General features: G+C 37.7%; 1 protein-coding gene across 1 annotated transcript in view; it reads right to left on the bottom strand.

The window, feature by feature from the left end:
• The window catches only part of PCNXL2 (pecanex-like 2 (Drosophila)), a 155,156-nt gene that overhangs the window by 36,718 nt on the left and 116,332 nt on the right, over nt 1–2,106 (bottom strand). Inside the window, exon 25 of the mRNA XM_009329229.1 lies at nt 144–359. Within this exon, the coding sequence (XP_009327504.1) occupies nt 144–359 (216 nt within the window). The remainder of the gene's footprint in view (nt 1–143; nt 360–2,106) is intronic.

Here is a 2,106-nt window from a genome sequence, read left to right as displayed (position 1 = left end):
GGAGGGGAGGGAGGGGGAGAGAGAGAGAGAGAGAGAGAGATCTCCTTAAACTCTATGTGCTACTATAGAGTTGTGATAGATTAAAAAGCCAGACAGGGTTTGTTGCTGGTTTTGTTGTTATTTAAATCATCAGGGATCCTTACCTCGAAATTCCAGCCCTCTGAGCTGAAAGGTGACAAGGCCATTTCCAATTTCGATCAAGTGCACAAAGGCATTTAAATAATCCGATGCCAGAATAAAACAGTCTCCTGTGTTGTAGTTTCCCCAGCGGCCCAGAATCAAATCTCCACAAAGAGACTCCTGCAGAGATCTTGTCAAATGCTCATAAAAAATGGAGTTGAGATTATTGTCATCGTTTCCTACAACCAGAGCAGCACACATTTGTAAAGAACAAAATTTATAATACACTAAGCCATTCTGCATAAAATCCCATGTTCTTTTTTATTCCTGCATAAAGCTTCTTCCTCTAGCTGGATGATATCTTCCTGATACTTTATACGCTCTACATTTCCTAGGTGGTTTTTAGCCCTTCAGAGATTCAGGCCTGAAACTTTTGTTTAATATGAACAATATTGTAAATAGAACATCAAAGTAGTGATAAGCCATATTTCACACTGAATCAAATCACCTCCATGTTTTACAACAGCAAGAATTTTTTGGCTCCACTGAAAGTCTCTGCAATGCTAAGCTAATGTCTATATATTGTTCTTAATTTTAAGAAACAAGAAATTATGATTGTTTCGGTATATAAGCTTAAATCTGAATATTATTTCTGAGATTTTTAAAGAACTCAGTCACACAGCTTCCAGTAATTTTGTTGGGATTTTTTTCTTTTAGTTCTCCAGGAATTTTTCAAGGCTTTGTCCATGAAGTATCTGTTGGTACTTAAGATGAGGATACATATTTTAAAAGAATTCACTTAGTATATTGAGAAAGAATGAAACAAGGTTCGTTCACCACTAGAATTGCTACCACTTCTTTAAAAATAGTAGCTGTCCAATTACACATTGCTTGGACCAATCGTCCAGGTGAAAAACACCCCATCACAATCTAAAAGCGTCATCTCATAAAGGTCTATGGCATTTAACTGGATTAAAAGTAGCACTTTATGATGGTGATCCGTGAAAGGTTCATTCCCTTTCACAAATGCTAACACAGTGCCACATAATCCAACGTGGTGTTATCTTGTGCTTGTACCCTTTTACATAATACATGCTTGACATAAGAACTGCTTTTCTTTTCTATAATGCCTCAGTGTCTCACCTTCAATACTTTTAAAATGCTGGTGCATGAATAGATATACATGTACAAACCAGTATCTTGTAGATGTATTTGTATACATGAGAGTGTATGTGGACACATATGTACAGTTACACATGCATATTTATGTATGTGCGTATTTAGGAGCATCTAACATGGAGAAAAAGAACCAGAGGATGACAGGCTATAGCTTCCCCTACAAATTGTTCCTCAATACAAGAGGAGTGGGCGTGTTACTACACTGCTTTTCGTCACCGTGGCCATTATGCATCCAGCCCTGGTATGTATATATATGCAGGTGTGTAGACATATAGACATACTCAGCTATACACCTGCTGGACTATATTTGGTCAAAATCTAAACGAGTCATAAAATGAATCTTTTAAGCACACACACAAAAGGAATGTTTTGCTTGAGCTATGGTGTTTAAAACATAATTAACTTATTAGCATATATAATAATGCTAAAGGTTATTGCTATCAGGTGACAGAACAGCCTTGGGAAACATCTTAACTCCCTGGTAAATAATGAAAGAGCACTATATATGCCTCAAACTGCTAATACCTCTCTCGCCTTCTTAGACACCATGGATTACACCCATTTCTGCTTGACGATGTGTATTTGTTCATGCTACTGATGTAATGGATAAGGGGGGGGGGAATGATAAAAATATAACAGCAATAATTACAATGCAAACTTATACCTCCACAATACAAGCCCCTGACACCTCAGTGGCAAAATAAAATCAGCTGCAGAACACTAAAGCGGAAGAAACCCATATATGAAACCCTGGCCTCTCTCACTGGGACTGGGATTTGGCATGAAACACTGGTATCGGTTCCCCTG

The sequence above is a fragment of the Pygoscelis adeliae genome, unplaced genomic scaffold, assembly GCF_000699105.1.
Source record: "Pygoscelis adeliae isolate BGI_AS28 unplaced genomic scaffold, ASM69910v1 Scaffold77, whole genome shotgun sequence".
NCBI lineage: Eukaryota > Metazoa > Chordata > Aves > Sphenisciformes > Spheniscidae > Pygoscelis > Pygoscelis adeliae.
This window is presented reverse-complemented; position numbering and strand designations above follow the sequence as displayed.